Below are 17,488 nucleotides of genomic sequence, written 5' to 3'. Positions count from 1 at the left end.
CCGCCACGGCACAGTCCGCCCCGCTCACTGCTGCCCCTAGTGCTAGGAGGACCTCCTTTTTCCCCCATGCAATTGCAGCTCCTAGTCCTTTGAGGACCTCCTTTCCCCCTTCATGCTCACTGCTGCCCCTAGTGCTGGGAGGGCCTCCTTCATTGCCCACCCCCATAAAGTTACACTATGAAAGCGGAGTAAGAAGTCTGTCTGATAGGACAGATTGAGAGGCCATATGGTCTGCATTCTGGCTAAGGTCGAAGGAGCAGCGCTCCAAAAGCTTGTATTTGCAAATAAACCTGTTGAACTATCACTTGGTGTTTGGTGATTTTCAACTTTGTCCACCCCAGGTCAACACCAACACCTCCACATCATGTCTATTTTGTATATTCTCGGGCTCTGAACCTAGGGCTTTAGGTACACAGTTCTTTGAAAGTTGCATCACAGATCGTTAAGAAGACTTAGAGCATGCTTGCCTTCATTGTTCATACCATCAAGTAAAGCAGTTGGGAAATCATGTTTAGATGGTACAAAAGTAAGGCCACTTTTGGAGTATTGTGTACAGCTCTGATCACTCTGCGAGAGAAAGGATATCATTAAATAAGAGAGGAGTCAGAAAAGATTCACCAGGACATTGCCGGGTCTGGGTGTTTTGAGTTATAATGATAGGCTGGGACTTTTTCACTGGACCGTAAAAGATTGAGGAGTGACCCTATAGAGGTTTATAAAATCATGAAGGTGAATAGCAAAGGCCTTTCCTTGAGGGTGATGGAGTTCAAAACTAGGGGCCATGTTTTAGGATGAGAAGGGAAAGATTTTAAAGGGACCGGAGAAGGAATCTTTTCACACAGTAGTTCATATGTGGAATGAACTGACAAAGGAACTGGCCGATTCAGGTACAGTTACAACATTTAAAATATATTTGGATAGGTACATGGATTTGGATGGATATGAGCCAACTGCAGGCCAGTGGGATTAGTTTATTTTGGGAAAATTTATCAGCATGTGCATGTCTATGACGTTAGGTACTTGTGCTGCCATTCACTGCTGGGACAACCTCCTTTCCCACTACTCACCACTGACTCGCCTCCTGGACAGATCTCCTTCCTCTGTGCCCCACCACCTGCCCCCTCAATACTGTCTGCTTGGAGAACATTCATGTGCCATACCTCATTCAGGCTGCTGCCGGGATGACTTCCATGTATGCCCTACCCTTATCCCACTAACTGCTGACAGGAAGATCTTTTCCTCCCCCACCAAGCCCCCAAACAGCCGCCCTGCTCACTGGTGCCTTTTCCCCCTCACTCACTGCTGTCCCTTGTCAATTACATTGGCCCACGTTGGTTCATTCATTACAAAAGATAATTGTTTCTTCTGTGGCTAGATGCCTCGACCACTCAATTGTGATGTCCATTCCAAAACTTTCTTACCTTCAGCATTTATTTATTCACTCACTCCAACTCTTTACTACTGCTGAATTGGGGAGTGATGTCATTTTTCATACAGTACAACATTATGTACACTTCAAAATTACTTCATTCACCACAGTGCTTTGAAGCAGCTGGTGGTTGCAAATTACAATATATAAAACTTTCCTTTAAACAAATTATTAGGACAGTAATAGGGATATTTTTCTTTGATAAATAATTTGACTTCACAATCCTCACCGCATGTTCTTTACGTGGTTCTCTACAAGATATAAAATGGAAAATATCTCTGTAAGTTTGTTACTTCGTGAAATTTTGTGCAGAGTCACGGAAATCCAACTATCACCACAATCAGGAGAAAGTGCGGATGGCAGATGCTGGATAGTCAGAGTCAAAAGGTGTAGTGCTGGAAAAGCACAGCAGGTCAGGCAGCGTCCAAGGAGTAGGAGAATCAAAATTCCTGCTGAATGGCTTATGCCAGAAACATCGACTGTCCTGCTCTTCGGATGCTGTCTGACCTGCTGTGCTTTTTCAGAGCCATACATTTTGACTCTATCACCATGACCTCAAGGAAACTAGGGATGGGCAATAAACACTTGCCAGTGATGCAAAGATCCATGGGTGAATTAGAAAATAAACAATAGTAGCAACAAATTAGTACCTTAAATTTGCTCCCCAATTTGCACTGTAAGGTAAATGCTCCAACCAACCCCTTACAATTATTTTATACAATGAATAAGGGAGTTTGAAAGCAACAAAATTTGTGACATGGTTGTTGTTTCACTGTATAAGCAATATTAAATCAAAGTATTAAATGAAAGTAAGAAAAAAGTTATGACTGGTAAAATATGGTTATCAATCTGGGATTTTCAGGGTGGACTGAAATGGTTTAAAAAGGAGACACTAACTTAAAATTTTGATTACGTTATCATCGTCAAATTTCAGTAAATTTGAACTAAAATTAATGCTTTTCTCAAAATTAACAATTTATTCAGGGATGAAGCCGCTCACACTTCCCATTCTTACTTTACACATGTGATATGTTATACACATCAAAGATGAAAAATATGTTTGCCATTATCGAGCTTGGAAACAATGACCCCAGTCCCAGTAATACACACCTGAACTACATTTCAAGCAACCATTTTTAGCAAAGCAGGGATATGGTTTTGTATCAGAACTGGAAGAAACACAAGTTCCTTTCTTTCACCTGGTAAGTTCAAAGCAAATGCTGACAGCACAAATTGGTAAAATAACCAAGCCCTGAGAGCTCAAAAAAAGCTGCAATATTCATAGCTGCTCAACACCTCTGGTCTCAGGTTAACACCTGGCCAGTTTAGGAACCCTGGGAAATGGACTTAACAGACTTCATATCTTCTTCTTTGTATTTAACACAGTTCTGTTTTCAACTTTGTACTTCTACTGTGAGTTCGATGTCTTCCCTTTACTATTTTTCTCGATGTGATCAAGGAACAAAAGGGACAGTGACTTTGAGATCTACAATTTTTCTTGTAGCGTTGCCTGGAATGAAATGTGGGTCGGAACGTTTGGAGCAGCCAGTTTAGAGGCTTGTGTTCTACCCGGAAAAGTGAAGGCGGTGTACAAGATGGCCGAATGCATCGCTGGTGGGATGAGTGTTGGAGGAGAACAAAACGTTTAAATCGGTTGTAATTCAACGAAACTAGAAACGCGCCTCTTTGCAGGAAAACGGAGAAGAAAGGAAGATGTTTGCCAAACCTTTTCGCGTCAAGTCCAACACAGCGATCAAAGGGTCGGATAGGTGAGCTCATGGTGTCCGCTTGTGGTGTGTTCCGCGGCCCGGCCTGGGGAGGGGATGACCGCCTTAGAGGTGAAACATTCATCTCATTGACAAATAATCAGAATCAGTAAACTCCAGGACGTCAGAATATAATCTTCACACGTCAGTGTCACGGTCACCCCAGTAGCTAAACTGCAGTCTCGGGGTTACTCACCACTTTGACTTGATTTTCAGCATTGAAAGTTTGTTTTGGTTTTCTCGTAGAACCTACTATTATTTTCAGTTAAATATTTTAGGAGACCTATCAGAGACTTGTGAAACCAGCCTAACCTCATCGCCTCCTTTATTTTGTCCCTACACCAACTGGGAAGAGTTTTTTTTATTTTGGAAACTGATAGTTGATCCTACTTTTGACATGGGAGGAGTGCAAGGAAAATACAGACTTGTGTCGGTGGTAATGCATGCCAGAATCTTAGGACGACCCAGAGGAAGATGGCAGAGGAGAGAAGTGTGTTTACTTCATCTTGCATGAGAATCTCCCATCATAGTCTCTCCTTTGTTGTATCGACAGGATGCCCTATTGGAGGACAAACTTCAGACACGGGAAACATGAAGGAAGGGGAAAGTTATCTGAATATGTTGTATCAGAAGGTGGCCACACCCCTTAGGATAGGATCGTCTTATTTTGGTCCCTGGTCAGAATGCGTGTGACTGCAAATGAGGGAGGGAGATCCAGGGGTCATAAGTGCTGAAGTCCCAACCTTTGCTATTGTCCAAAAGGTTTGAGGTTCTTTTTGCTGTTTGGGTGAGTGAGAACAGCAGAGTAGATAACTAATCAGCCATGACACTGGAGTTCAGAGACCTATTCAAATGAGCACAGCAAAAAGAAAAGTAGTCATAGTAGAGGACAGTATTGGAAGGTTGAGTGACGTTATTCTCTGCAGAGAAGAAAGCATCCAGAAGGTTGTGTGGCCTGTATCAGGGTTGGGAACCTGCTTTGGGCTGGAGATAAACTGCCAGTTAGAGTGAGCAAATCTGGTTATCATGATCCATTTAGGTACCATCAACATAGGCAGGTCAAGGAAAGAGATTCTTCATAGTGACTGAGGATCTAGGTGCCAAATTAAGAAACAATAGCAGCACCTTTTGTTATAAGGCAACCTGTCAAAATACTTCTGAACTTTTTCCAATGCACTTACATCATTCCTTAGATAAAGTGATCAGTACTGTACACAGTACTCACCAATGCCTTGTATGTCTGAAGCATACTTTTATGTTCAATTCCACTCACAATAAAAGATAACATAATATTTGCTTTCTTAATTACTAGCTGTACTTGAATAAATCTTCTTTGATACATGCATTTAGTATACTGGACCCATCAACAACAGAGAACTCCGCAATCTCAGAACATAAAGCTTGTTTTTTCTTTCATCCTGCCAAAATGGGCATTTTCACATTGTCGAACATTACAATCCTTTTGCTAGATTTTTGTACACTCACTCAACCTATCCACATGCCTTTTTAGTCTCCTTTTGTCACAACTTACTTTTTTAAATTATTAGTTTTCATTGTCACGTGTACTCAAGTACAGGAGTACAGTAAAATGTTCAGTGTTGTACTATGCCTAAAATGGCACCATGAGGGGCAAAGTACTGAGATACAAATTTTTGTTACAAAAGAATAAATAAAGAAGAAAGAAGTTACATTTACCTGTTCCTAGTATAAGACATTTAGTTAAAATAAATTACAGTCAGAAAACAAATAACAGATAAACATTACATTGTAGTAGATTCGCATAGAGGCTTGCACACATGGTCTGACCGACCTTGCAAGTCTCACTCTGCCCATGCTGGTCCCCATTCCAACAACCATACTGCTCTGCTCTATGCTTCCAATCCACTCCGCTCCAGCTCTCAGCCATTCGGCTCCAGCCTGCTCCTCTCTGACCCTCAGCCACAGCACACGGCTCCATGCCTCCAATCCACTCCACTCCAGCCCTAAGCTGCTCCACACAACTTCATGCATCCAGCTTGTTTCACCTTTTTTTTTACCCAATCTTGGCAGCAAAAGCAATTTTAACAACCATATCTTTGGACCCTTCATCCAAATCATTTACATAAATTTCAAAGTGTTTAGACTTCAGCGCTGCTGTCTGTGGCACTCTTACAGTTTGCTAACCAGAAAGTGATCTATTCATAGATACATACTGGTTCCTGTTAGTTAGCCAATCTTCTACGCTCTTGGACCAGGGCTTCCCAGTGCAGACCCAAGCAGAGCTTGTGAGTTAATATTTTGGGATTGTGAAATTAAAAACAGTAAGAGTTGTCATGATGTTCTGACCAAGTTACAACAGGCATGCTAATGCTGTAACGTGCCCTTATTCTGACTGGGTCTCATTAATTTTCATGCCTGTAAAATGGGGTCAGAGTTGAAGACAGTTTGGGAAACCCACTAACACAAGTTCTTATTTTCCAAAATAATCTTCAAGTGACTTCTAAAAATCCAACTACACTATATCTAACAGTTTCCACCATTTCTACAGCACATTCCTACTTCACAGAATTCCAATTGGTTAAATATGATTTGTCTTTAAAACCTGTTGACTCTTGCTGATAACCTTGAACTTTTCTATGTTTCCTGCTATAACTACTTAGATTTTCCATTTTTCTATAATCTATTATCAAAAAGATCAAATATGTACGTGACCTAGGAGGTTGATTTGTTTCCATATTTGGAAGCCTAAAACCACACTGAAATGGAAAGTGTGTGGGGTAAATTTTTGGTAAGGAAGAAATCCTGTAAACATTTTTACTTGAGTTTAGATGAGTGAAGGTGGAGGGAAGGCATTTCTGCCATCTGTTTTTGCTTGACTTTAGATGGTGGGAGTCAGTGTACTTAAATGCATTTTCAGTTTATGGTATCTTTTAAATGATTTCACATCAACAAAATGGGCAATACATTTTTACTTAGAAGCAACTTGCCATTTTTGGTCCATTATTTGCACTTTGATCCAGAACTCAATTATGTCAAAGATTGTTTGGTGGCTGAGTACTTTACTGTTGAGATGTACATGCCGATAGATCAAAATTGGCAGTGTTTGGGTCAAGTATAGAGAAGAAAAAAAATTGTTTTGCTGATGTTCAAAGCATCAAGTAATATACGTGGAGATTGATTGTTAATTTTATAAGGAGAAAGTGAGGACTGCAGATGCTGGAGATCAGAGCTTAAAAATGTGTTGCTTGAAAAGCGCTGCAGGTCAGGCAACTTCAAAGGAACAGGAGAATCAACGTTTCGGACACTTTTTAAGCTGTTAATTTTATAACTCTTACACCTTTTGTTTTTTTTTATAGATATTTTTATTGAAATTTAACATTTTTGCAAATTTACAAAAATAAACAAAACTCTCAAATACAAACATTGATGTGCAATTAAATCATATATACAATAGTCATAATTTAACAAAGAAAAGAGAAAGAAAGAAAACAAAAAGAAAAAGGAAAAAAAAACAAGAACTGAAGAAAGAAAGAAAAAGAAAAAAAAAACTCAACTTTCTACTAATCTAACCTATAACTAACCAGAGTGTATACCTAAGTCTCTTACATGCTCGGAATGTATAAACATCAAATATAATAAAACCCGTATTCGCGCAGGATTCCTCTCCCAAGGGGCCCCGGAGCAGCCAGATCTGAAATCTTCACTAAATAAAAGCCCTTGTTAGGATAGCCGAAATATCTGCATTTATATAATTCAAAAAGGGCTGCCATATTTTATAAAATAATTCAGTCTTTCGGTGCACCATATTTGTGAGGAAGTCAAGGGGGATATATTCCATAATTAATCTGTGCCAATTTGAAAGTCCAGGGGGGCCCTCAGCCACCCAGTTCACCAGAATAGTTTTCCTTGCACAGAAAGAGAGAATAGAAAATAGTCTCTTCCCGTGCATATCCAGAAATGAGAGGTTCGAAAAGCCCAAAAGGAGAGATACAGGGTCCACCCTAATTTCCGTTCCAAAAATTTCTGTCAGGGTATTTGCCACTTTAGTCCAGTATCTACGGATTTTCTGACAAGTCCACAGACAATGTACAAGAGTACCCACCTCTATTTTGCATTTGGGACATATTGGAGATGCTCCTGCCTTAAATTTTGCCAGTCGAGCCGGAGCTATATGGGCACACCTTTTGTTTAATATACTTTGGTATCAGAGATATCACCCGGATAAAGAGGGCGTGGAGAAGATGCTTCCTCTGGGAGGAGATTCCAGGATGGTAGGGTACAGCCTCAGTGTGAAGAAAGCTGGGATAAGGAATTTCATCAACCAGAGGGCGGTTAATCAGTAGAACTCATTGCTACAAAAGGCTGTGGAGGCCAAATCATTGAGTGTATTTAAGACCAAGACTGATAGGTTCCTGATCAGTAAGAAAATCAAGGACTCCAGGAAGAAGGCAGGAGAATGAGGTTGAGAAACATATCAGCCATGATTTGAATGGTGGAGCAGACTCTGAGCTGAATTGGCCTAATTCTGTTCCTGCATGTTATGGTCTAATTCTAAAGCTGCTCACTTGTGAAGTTAATTTAGACCATGTAGATTGCATAGATAAATGAGAGGCTGTTCTATCCAAATGTCTTAGGTGACAGGGCTGTGTGAGAGATATACTCTGTGATAGGTCCATATTTTAACACATTGTGAATTTAACCAATATTTATAATAGTTTATTGAAATTGTATTTTTTTCATGAATGCACATTAAAAATAATGGAATAAAACATAAGATTGTGCTCTGATCTTTTAAGTGTTTCATTGTGTAATAAGACACACCATCTTGGATAAAACTCACTCTTCATGTCTGATTTGAATAAAGCTCTTTCTGAATGGCTAATTCAATTAGAACAGATTAGGATCCATAACTAGATGGGTGGTAAACTGCTGTCAGACTTGCAAATTTTACCAGGCCTCTTTTGTTTCCCCTCTGGTGTTTGAAAGTGAGCATTACCATCAGAAATTGCAAGACCATATTTGTTTGATTGTTTTCAGTTGATGACAGTGTCATAGATTTGGAGCATGAGCAACTGTAAAGTTAGAAAGGAAAAATAATTTATGAACAAAGTCATTTGTTTTGAAGTACTGCATGAGACTGTTCTGCTACAAATAATATAGCACAGAATCATATGGATATATTTTATGATTCCTCTTTCATGTCATGGACTGCTAAGTAGACTATAAACGTCAGCATGTCATTGTACTTGGAAATAAGCTTTTCATGGAAACTATGCAAACAGGTTAGAACAAGCCATTGCAGTCCTTTAAGTCGAGAGAACAAGAAAGTTTAGTCTCATTCCAATGTGTGCAATGTAATTACACACTTTGAAGATGGAAATTTAAATGTAAGGTTATGATTGAAATTAATATTTCAGCAAAGCAAGGAGAATTGTTATTTTAATCAACCCACCCAAATTGCTTATCATTCCCTAGGAGGAAGCTCAAGGCTGACGTACAGTCTGCCTTTCCGTCTTTATCTGGTGCTGAGCTATCACATCTCGTACCAAACAAGGAGGAGCTCAATGTGGTGAAAATGTATTTGCATAAAGGAGACGTGGTGACTGCTTATGTTTTGAATAAGAACCCCATCTTCTTTGAAATGAACAGGAGACTTTATCCAACAGGTGCGTGCGTGTTTTACAAAACTTCTATTTTCTGCTGACAGCAAATTCATAAAAAGTGCAAAACTTTTTATGTCACAAACAAAATTGTGGAATATCCACAACCTTGTAATTCTGTTTGGCCTCTTAAATGTAACACCTTTTGCTCAGGTTTGCAAGGGAGCTTACTTTGAATTTTTGCTCGGAATCCTTGTGTCAGAATTTCTTATTAACAGCCAAGGTTGGAGACGTGTTGTACAATTGAGAATGTCTGCCCAATTCTTTTGCTCTGACCAGAGAGATTTTATTTGGGATGCTCATTACAGGTCTGATTGTGTTCTGTCCAGCTTTTTTATTGTATTCAAATATCATCCCTTAGGGGCTTTTTACTCTATGTCTGTATTGACTCTCTTGTCTGTGCACCCATAGGTGTAATTTGATTTTGATGAGTAGTCTATTATATTGAATATTTTATTAGGTTGTTTATTTGGGAATATTTTCTAACAATACAAAAAATGATTAGTTGGGAGGTTTAAGTGGAGGTCAAACCAATAGTGTTTTTAAGAATTTATAAACCATGGTCGTTACTATATTGATAAACAATCTTCTTAACTGTTCCCTGCCAGAATGGTAACAGTTTGTCACGTGTCACATGAGAAGGTGTCAAATGTAATTTACACACTTGTTTTACAATATTTGGAGCTTCAAGCTCCATCTAGCATCACCTGACCTGACTCAGTCCTAAGTGGAAAAAAACCTGAAAGAACTGTAAATCCTGTAAATCAGAAACAAAAACAGATGTTGCTAGAAAAGCTCAGCAGTTCTGGCAGCATCTGTGAACTCAAAGTTAACGTTTCGGGTCTGGTGACCCACCCTCAGAACTGTTCCGAGGAAAGGTCGCTGGACCTGAAACATTAACATCTGCGACTAAAATCAGAGTTGCCCGACCTGCTGAGCCTTTCCAGCAATTTCTGTTTTTGTTTCTGACTTGGTCCTACTTCACTTCTGATACCAAGATATGCCCCCAACTGCATCTTTCCCTGGTGCTGGCTGGCAGTCCTAGCTGATGCCTTCAGTAACACCAAGCCATAATTAATGTCAGATTGTTCCTGCTACCCGTGATGGTAAACTGGAGGCTAGTCTGGGCACCTCTCCCTGTGCGTCACCTCTAGCAGAAAACACACATGAGGTGAGAAACATAACTGATCAAAGTAGGACAATCAAGGGCTGTGATAAGAAAACTGTTGATGTAAGGAGAGGGAAATAGGAACAACACCATGAACACAAGCCCAGAAAAGATATGAGACAGGTAAGGAATGTAGGTGTATTTTGCTGTGTGTGAAGTGGCCATCCGTAGTAGGCAGTGGTGTTCTCTGTGCGATTTTTTTTGTGCACTCTGTACCACGAGATTTTCTGGAATGGTTTTACTTTGTTTCATAACCATCCTGATTGTCTCTCAGCACTATTGTTTGAGTAAACAAACAGATCTTTTTCTATTATAATGTAAATTCTATTTATCATAAATATTATCCAATAAACTAACTGATATGTTAAATGATTTTGTAATATTGCAGGACACAAATTAATAGTATTAAAAATAATGTGAAGAGTTTAAGTAGATCTGCTTCAATGATGACTTTCTGGCCAATGAGCAAAGTATACGTGACTGGAGTAAAAGCAAACTTGAAATTTACTAATTTTTGGTAAAATGCCCACTTTCAGTAGATTTGGTCATAGTTCTTTCTTCTATAGACAATGGCTCAGATGTTCTGATAACCAGATAGACATTGGAGGAGGGGAGAATGGAGTTGCATGTCAGATCTATATGGAAACCAGACACAGAAGACTCCATGGGAATTGCCCAGAAAATGGAAGATTCTGATGAGCAATTCCCATGCATTCAGAAACCACCTAAGGAATCTATTCAAAAAACAATTGCTAACAGGAAATTGTTAAATGAAATTTCATAAGACTATGGAGCTCTTTTGTGTAACCAGTTAACCAAACAGGAATAAAACTAAGAACTGTGGATTCTGAAAATCTGAAACAAAAGCAGAAATTGTGGAGAAGCTCAGCAGGACTGGCAACATCTGTGGAGGGAAAGGAGATTTAACTTTGAGTCGAGTGACCCTTCAAGGTTGGCACACCTGGAAAAGATGTGACAATGTTTTATTTTAGTGTTTAATTCAAAGAGCAGAAACTCAGCAGGACTCGCATCATCTGTGAAGAGAAAGCAGAGTTGATGTTTCGAGTTCAGTGAGCCTTCAAGGATATGCCCATTTTGAAGAATTTCTGCTCCTCTGTCAGGCAGGGTTTCTGTTTGAATTTTTCTTCTCCTTTATCATCATTACTTTTGTTCTCTCCCCCCCCCAGTGTTTGATAAGAGTCTTTGTGAAACTTGCTTCAGCAGCCACATCTCATCCCTCAGTGACTGCATGGCTTCCAACTGAAGTTTCATTTTTCATGTCTTGAATACACCCAGGTTCACAGATATCTCAGTGATGTACAAAACTTATCAGCCAGCTGTACTCACTGCATGCAGTGATCCACAATCAGTGCCAAGAGCCACCATATGCACAGACTCCATCTGTCTATCTAAAGCACCATTTCATTCTATCACAGAACTGTCCTTTTTTATTTCAGTCAGACCTGGGTGTCACTGGTTGATTAGTATTTATTGCCCATACTTAGTTGCTCCTGAGAAGGTAGTATTGGGATGTCTTCTTGAACAGCTGTAGTCCACATGCTGTGAGTTGACCCACAATGCCCGAAGGGAGGAACTGTCAAGATTTTGACCTGGTGACAGTGAAGGAAAATTTTTCAGGATGATGACTGGCTTGGAATGGAACTTACAGGTGGTGATGTTCCCTGGTACCTATTGCTCATGTCCTTCTAGATGGAAGTGGTCATACATTTGGAATTTGCTGTCGAAGGACCTTCGGTGAGTTTCTGCAGTGCATTTTGTAGATGGTACACACGTGAATGTCAAAGGGCAGTGGTTATGTTGTCTCTTAGTGGAAAGGATCACTGCTTGCATTTGTGTGGTATGAATGTTATTTGCTGCTTGTCAGCCAAGCCTGGACATTACAGATCATGTTGCATTTGAACATGGACTGCTTCAGGGTCTGAAGACGAGCAAATGGTGCTGAATATTGTGCAATCGTCGGAAACATCCCCACTTTTAACCATAAGATGGAGGGGAGGTCATTGATGTAGCAGCTGAAAATGGTTGGACCAACGCACTAACCTGAGGAACTCTTGTTGAGGTGACTGACCTCCAACAACCATGACCATCTTCCGGGTTTGACTCTAACCAGCAGATATCCATTGATTCTAGTTTTTCAAGGGCTCCTTGATGTCAAGTTCAGCCATGATTTGAAGGGCTGTCACTCTTGCCTCACCTCTGGAATTCAGCTCTTGTCCATGTTTGAACGAAGGCTGCAGTGAAGTTCAGGGTGGCAAGGGAGGGAATGCTGGTGGGTTGTTTGAGGGCTGAGTACAGTGAGTTGTGGTTGTTAGTGGTCTGGGAATGTCAAGTGTCAAGGTGGTGTAGTTTTGAGGGTGTGTGATAAATTGGGTGTCATTCTAACTGTAACACAAGGTTCAGGCTCGAATTTTAATCATTGACCTTTCCTTAGTAACTATTAATACGAGTGGAACCTTCTAAATTTTCCACCTTTTTAATGGATTCTTTTGGAGAGTTCCAGACATATAAGAATTGCCCATTGGAATCTACACAGAGTCCACTGCATCTGTGATTCCACATGTTTCTGACTTGCAGCTCTGGTCTGCTCCAACAACTGGTTGGCCATTGGAATAGCCAGGCCTATGTTTTAATTTATCTCTCTTTTTTTAAATGTAAAATGAAATATTATGTTTTGGATTGGGTAATGATGATCATGCTAAATCTCTGGCTGACAGGAAGGGAAGGGGAGAGACATAAAACAGTGGCTGTGAATAGCAGGGGAAAGACTGTATTTATGTTAGTGGGAAAACAATGAGCACTGGCTCTGTTTCAAACGAAGAAGATGGGACAGAAGGAACATTTGAAAATTTAATGAATAGGTCACTAAATTGGCCGTTGCTGGTGGAAGTGACATCTGGGAGATTCACTCTAAGTGGTGTAAGGAATTTGAATGTGTTCAACAAACTTTACAGTAAGGCTGTCAAATTGTAGCAAAGTCGGAAGATTTGGTAAGTATGAAATATGATATAATAAACATGATAAAAATTGCCACTGCCTAACAGGTTACACTTCTGGCTTCAGCTGTGGGCCAACAAACAGCATACGAATTTCGAACAGATTTGTATCAAACTTGAGTGGTTTCTTCAATGTTTTATGCTCAGCCTTCTGTAGCTCTCAGATCCTAGGTAGATCTGAGCAATCCATTTTCTTTTGGATCTTTTTTCTATCTGCTGTATAATTTAACCTCCTTTCTTATCATCAAAACAATTAATTTGCCTCCCCACTTTACAAAACCATGTGAGGCAATTGACCAGAAACCAGGGTGCCCAGTAGTTAGTCCAAGTATTATTCTATGCTAATCAGACAGTTCACAAGTTCCCATGCTCACGGCATACTTATCAGCTAAATCCTGATTCTCAATAACTTGGTTCAGTCTTCTACAGTTGTACCTGTTATCTTATGCAAACATTTATATTTTCAACCATGTACCCAGGATAAAGTTAGAAAAAGTTCACTTGGAGTTGAACTCTAAGATTTGAGGTTGAGCATTAAAATTGCATAAGTGCAGTACACAGCAAGAGGAATTGCATGGCCATATGTCGTTCATATCTTTTTTTTTGATGTATTACTTACTTGTTCAGTAATGTTTAATTCATGTAAATTGTACTTTGTTACAGTAAAAGACTGAAAAGGTGAAAGCCTGTCCTGTAATTATGTCCATTATCAATCACTAATGACTAAAGCTGTTCACTGTTTGTGATATTTGAGTAACCTCTTGTCATGTTTAATCAGCAACGTAAAGGGTATTGTCAGGACCTCAGCATTCAGCCTAATTCTACCCATGCTGTAGCATGTCTGTGTGAATTGTTGTGATTGTGTGAATTTTTTTTGTGGGCTAGTTTAAAATAGATAATATTGGATCAGTTGCTGTGTTACATCCTTCCTGATGAAAATGAGAAGATTTGTTTAATGGGCAGTTGATCTGATAGCACTCATTTCACAGGACTGACCAACATCAGAATTCCTTCCTCCCCATGTCTTTTGTGGTTTAATAATTTAATCTGTTTATTTCTGTTGAACAGTGTATACCCTGTGGTCTTGCCCAGATCTTCTGGTTGCTTTCACAACATGGCCTGCTGTATTGACAAAACTGGCTGGAGGAGCAGGTGAGGTTCCTGAAACCCAGAGGCACAAAAAACATGCTGTAAAGAGACAGAATTAAAATAATTACAGTCTATGCATTAGTTCACAGTTTTTTTTTGATTCAATATTAATTTGAGTATACAATATACAAAACTTGAGATGAGAGCTAAATGTTAGGGAACTTATTCATATCTTTAATTCCATTTTAAGATCAAAATCTTTAAAATCACTGCCTTTCAAATGTATCAGTCTCTTCTGTAAATTATCTTTTGGTTTTCTTTCAGTTGATAAATTTGTGTCTATTTATTTAATATTGTAATTTTTCTAGTCTATTTCACCACTAATTATGGAGTGGTCATCACAATTCATTGAGTTCATTTTTTTTGGATTATGTTTTGCGATAGACCTTTGGGAAATTTAATGGAAGACGCCAATTTCATAGAAGTCCCAGAAGTTCTCTATTTTTAGGAAGAAAGCACCTTCTTTAAATTTCAACAACAACTTAGACTGCTTTTAATAAAACATCAAATGTGCTTCATTAAAACAAATTGGCCTGTACAGAGAGAGATCAGGTCAGCTTGGTCATAGAGGTAAGTTTAAGAAACGCTTCAAAGGAAAAGAACAAGTTAGTCATACGCTAGGGGTGTATTCCAGGTCTTTGAGTCCTGCAACTGAAAGTGCAGCCAAATATGGTGGAGGAATTTAAACCAGAAGGACCACAACAAGCCAAAATTAGAGAAGCACTGATATCTTTAGCCCTAGTATTGCCTTACATGCCATGCTGTCTTCCCATATCCACCAAGTCAGGATTCTGACCTAGATCTTATTCGACAATGTCATTTGGGTACCTAGAAAATATAACTTTTGGATTAGTTGCCATTTAATATTTCAATAAACAATTCAAAAGAAAATCATTTGGGATATATAACCAACATCACCTCCAATATTGCCAGTTTTGTTTTTATATCTCCATATTGATTCCATTGCACTGCTGGTCTTCCTCCTGAATGACACTCCCTTAAAGCACTTTGGAGCATTCTGTTACACATAAGATAGTAAATACAACTTGTTTTTATTGTAGCTGAGAAACTTCGAAGCAACAGGACAATCCAATACAGTGGGGAAAAAGCATCCATTATAATTTTAAACTTACAAAACATGTTCAAATATGAGGGAAAAATTGCAAGAAGATAGTTTAGTGATGTCAAGATTATGTTCATAAGGTTAGTTTTGCCTTTGAGATTTATAACATTACAGTCTAATTCAGGGTTTCACATAATATTGGAAATAAGTCCTAGAAATAATTTTAGTTTTGTATCTTTTTATTTCATGTTTTTGTTAGAGTTACAGAAATTTAGTTTTTTGAGTAATCTGTAAGTTTTGTTGTACTGCTGTTTCTCAGATTTTAATTTTAAAATTTATGTTTTATAAATTGCTGTTTCTCACAAGATTATGAACATTAAACACATTTAGTTATGTGACAATTAAGTCTACTTATCTGTTTCAATTTCTAAAAATGGAATGTAGCTTTCAGAGGACAAAAGATAACTCAAGCAAGACAGAATAAAAAAGTGTGCTTGCTCTTATTTCATTTTATTCAGTCTAGCATCTTACTGTATCTTGAATCTCTCTCTCTCATATTTGAGTGCCCTGCTTTCCCTTGTAGTTATCTGTGCACAAGATATTTTTCTACTGTCTATTTTCAATCTACCTTTAATAATTGTATTTAAGTTTACAACCTTTTACTCTATCATCAGACTGATAAATTAATGTCTGTGCCATTCTTGTATGAAATTAGTTGTTTGACTCTCAGCTTGCTCACTGATGGAGATTAAGCTCCTTTGTACCATTTCTTACTTGAGATCATTCTTGTCATTTTTAGTTTATTCAATGCATGAAAGTCCCTTTCTCTTTTGAGTGAGTTAACCAGAACTGTACACAGCATGCTATTAGAAGCCTGTCCAGTATAGAACCTCTAGAGACAGTGTACTGATTCTGTAAATCATTTTAACTTGTCTTGCTTTAGTTTGCCCTTAAAGTATTGCTATATTTCAGTCTTACAACCATTTCCTGAAAATATTAAATTTGTGATTGGATCATTGGTATTCATTATTCAATTGCTTATGCAATTAAAATGTTCTATATTTGATTACAATATTTTCTAATGAGAATTTGCTAATTGAACATTTGGATTCACTGCAAGTTTTAAGTCTAAATTATTTTGCTGTTGTAGATCTTATGTTGCCTGGAGTAGTTGTGCCACCTTCTGGTCTTCCTGAGCTACAACAGGGAGATCTCTGTGCCATTAACCTTGTTGAAAACAGGTAATATACTACACTTCAAATGTCAATTTGTTGTCCCTTTTGTGAAGTTCAATTTTTTGCCATCTTTGTTTCTTTTAGACAGTTTAATAAGGCTTGATCTATACACACTACATAAACATTGTAGATTAGAAGGCAAAAGCACAGAGATGACCATTTGACTTGTTGATTGTTGGCCCAGTGTTTTCTTTCTCTAGTATTTTTGCTGTTCTATAGATTTAATAGTTGATGTACATCTGTGTAGTCATTTGCAGACAAGTGAAATAAAGCTGACCTCTTTGCAGTACTGTGATGGTTCAAAAGCAAAATAAATTGAAACGTTTGTAGCCCAAAGGTCAGAAAACAAATCAAGAAATAAAATTATTTTTTTAAAAAAGATACACAAGCTGTTGCAAGCAACTTGGGACGTAATCCTATTTAATTAAAATAGTTTGTTCTGTCTTTTTTGATCCATTTATTGCAGAGCTCCAGTGGCAATAGGTTTAGTCACTATGCCAACAGCAGATATGCTTGCAGCTGGTATGAAAGGAAAGGGTGTCACCACTCTCCATACATATCTGGATCTGTTATGGTAAGAATGGAGAGTATTCAATTTATATTTGTAAATACTATATGACATTAAGAATAATATTTAAAATGTGGTAATTTATTTGAAGCATTTTAACGAAATATCTGTTAACATCAGTAATTGTGTCATTAATTTACTATCTATTGCATTCATTTGCATATGACTGGGCTTGTCCTCACTGGAATTTAGAAGCATGAAGGGGGGGATTTCATAGAAACATATAAAATCCTGTTGGGACTGGACAGGCTAGATGTGGTCTAACTAAAGTTTTATGCAGTTGCAACTTTTATACTCCATGTTCTGACGAATGAAGGTGAGCGTGCCATATGCCTCTTTTACCATATCATCCATTTGTGTTGCCACTTCAGGGAGCTATAGACTTGCACCCCAAGATCCCTCTGTATATCAATGCTTCTGAGGATCCTGCCACTTACTGTACTTTTCCCTTGCATTT

The 17,488-nt window shown here is 38.5% G+C and overlaps 1 protein-coding gene across 5 annotated transcripts in view; it reads left to right on the top strand.

Annotated features, from left to right (window-relative positions):
- The first annotated feature begins 3,013 nt into the window (after positions 1–3,013).
- eif2d (eukaryotic translation initiation factor 2D) overlaps positions 3,014–17,488 on the top strand; it is a 41,575-nt gene continuing 27,100 nt past the window's right edge. For 4 of the 5 annotated variants that reach the window (XM_060845415.1, XM_060845418.1, XM_060845414.1 and 1 more), the window contains exons 1-5: positions 3,014–3,198; positions 8,650–8,840; positions 14,085–14,168; positions 16,379–16,469; positions 16,930–17,037. In XM_060845415.1, coding sequence (XP_060701398.1) covers positions 3,143–3,198; positions 8,650–8,840; positions 14,085–14,168; positions 16,379–16,469; positions 16,930–17,037 — 530 coding nt within the window. In that variant the 5' untranslated portion in view covers positions 3,014–3,142. The remainder of the gene's footprint in view (positions 3,199–8,649; positions 8,841–14,084; positions 14,169–16,378; positions 16,470–16,929; positions 17,038–17,488) is intronic. The other variant, XM_060845419.1, reaches the window with a different exon arrangement.

This window comes from Hemiscyllium ocellatum, chromosome 26 (genome assembly GCF_020745735.1).
Source record: "Hemiscyllium ocellatum isolate sHemOce1 chromosome 26, sHemOce1.pat.X.cur, whole genome shotgun sequence".
Classification (NCBI taxonomy): domain Eukaryota; kingdom Metazoa; phylum Chordata; class Chondrichthyes; order Orectolobiformes; family Hemiscylliidae; genus Hemiscyllium; species Hemiscyllium ocellatum.
Note: the sequence above shows the minus strand (reverse complement) of the source record. Positions and strands in the feature narration are given on the sequence as shown.